We start from the raw sequence: 1,977 nt of genomic DNA on the forward strand, positions 1-1,977 counted from the left end.
TTTTTTTGAGACAAGGTCTCGCTCTGTTGCCCAGGCTGGAGTGCAGTGGCACAATCTTGGCTCACTGCAACCTCTGGCTCCCAGGTTCAAGTGATGCTCCCGCCTCAACCTCTTGGGTAGCTGGGATTATAGGCACCCACAACCACACCTGGCTAATTTTTGTATTTTCAGTAGAGACAGGGTTTGACCATGTTGCCCAGGCTGGGAGAACATTCTTATTACTCTAAAAAGAAACTTTGTACCCAGTAGCAGTCATGCCCTCCTTCCTGCCTCCCGTAGCACCTGGCCACCACTCACCTATTCCCTGTCTCTATGGATTTATTTGCCTGTTCTGGGCAGTTCTCAGCAATGGAATCCTACTGTGTATCTTTTTGTGACTGGTTCTTTTACTCGGCATCGCATTTTCAAGGTTCATCCATGCTGCAGCCTGGCTCAGTGGCAGTACTTCATTTCTCTCTCTCTTTTGTTCAGACCAGCTCTCCCTCTGTCCCCAAGGCTAAGGCGCAGTGGTGTGATTATGGCTCACTGCAGCCTCGAACTCCTGGACTCAAGCAATCCTCCCACCTCAGCCTCCCAAAGTGCTGGGATTACAGGTGTGAGCCACTGCACCCAGCTAAATAATTTTATTTTTTACCTTTGTAGAGATGGGGGTCTTGCTGTGTTGCCAAGATAGGCTCAAACTCCTGACCTCGAGTAGTCCGCCTGCCTCCCAAAGTACTGGGATTACAGATGTGAGCCACCACGCCCAACTTTTCATTTCTCTTCATAGCTGAATGATATGCCACTGTACGGATAGACCACAGTGAACTCCTTTTCTTGGGGTGGGGGTGACAGAGACTCTGTCACCCAGGCTGGAGTGCAGCGATCTCAACTCACTGCAACCTCTGCCTCCTGGGTTCAAGCGATTCTCTTGTCTCACCCTTCCGAGTAGCTGGGACTAAAGACATACTCCACCATGCCTGGCTAATTATTGTATTTTTAGTAGAGACAGGGTTTCACCATGTTGGCCAGGCTGGTCTTGAACACCTGACCTCAAATGATCTGCCTGCCTCGGCCTCCCAAAGTACTGGGATTACAGGCATGAGCCACCGCGCCCGGTAACGGACTCCTTCTTAACTAGTACAGTACAAGGCCTTTCCAGCAGCCGTTTAACAGTTACTTGTTGGATGGAGGTGGGGCAGACAGGACTGGCATTTCCCATGAGAAATGGCCCCTCTCTCCCCTACACCTCATCACGCCAAACAACACAGAAGCAGGAGAGGCCCTGGGTCCCCTGGATCCCTCTCTCCCGGCCCCCACCTGACGTCTGCATGCCCAGGCCCAGGCACACATGGCCACACCCACTACCTGTAGTGAAGGATAAATCGACATGCCACGGCACCCAGGAGCAGGATGATGGTCAGGTAGAGCTTGAACTTCTCATATTCGTCCTTGTAGGCAAACCTGCCACGACAGACACGCCCAGGGGAGTGCCCCTACCATGACTATTCCAGCACCTGGGCATGGCCCTCAGCCCCATCAGACCCTTGTCCTTCAGCCACTGCCATGGCCCATAAGGACCTTCCCATTCCACTAAAGGAGAGACCTGGCCTTGGGTTAGTGGTGACCAATGAGGGGAAGAGGGCCAAGTATGCAGAAGGCCCATGTCCCTGGACTCTGGTCTGGGGCTCTGGGCCCATGCTGGGGGCAGACACGGGGCCTCTTCCCTCAACCAACTGCTCCTGCTGAAAGGCCAGGGTTTGCAGCTGTCTGGAAATGGGGTAGACTCAGGGTAGACAGGACTGCCTATCTCCCAGGAGAAGTATGTGTGTGATAGGGCGTGAAACAGAGCAGGGCCATTTCTTGTGTGAAATGGGAAGTCCTGTCCACCCAACATACTGACATGGAGAAAGGGAGGAAGGGGAGAGAAGGGAGGGAGGAGAGGGAAGGGAGGAAAGGGAGGAAAGGGAGAGAAGGGAGAGAAGGGAGGGAGGGGAG

General features: G+C 53.5%; 1 protein-coding gene across 1 annotated transcript in view; it reads right to left on the bottom strand.

Moving 5' to 3' along the window:
* Nucleotides 1–1,679, bottom strand: part of TMEM120B (transmembrane protein 120B) — a 22,740-nt gene extending 21,061 nt beyond the window's left edge. The window contains exons 1-2 of the mRNA XM_058425203.1: nucleotides 1,608–1,679; nucleotides 1,348–1,475 (exon numbers count right to left, since the gene is read on the bottom strand). Coding sequence (XP_058281186.1) covers nucleotides 1,348–1,475; nucleotides 1,608–1,679 — 200 coding nt within the window. The remainder of the gene's footprint in view (nucleotides 1–1,347; nucleotides 1,476–1,607) is intronic.
* Between the last annotated feature and the right edge of the window lie 298 nt (nucleotides 1,680–1,977).

This window comes from Hylobates moloch, unplaced genomic scaffold, assembly GCF_009828535.3.
Source record: "Hylobates moloch isolate HMO894 unplaced genomic scaffold, HMol_V3 SCAFFOLD_12, whole genome shotgun sequence".
Classification (NCBI taxonomy): domain Eukaryota; kingdom Metazoa; phylum Chordata; class Mammalia; order Primates; family Hylobatidae; genus Hylobates; species Hylobates moloch.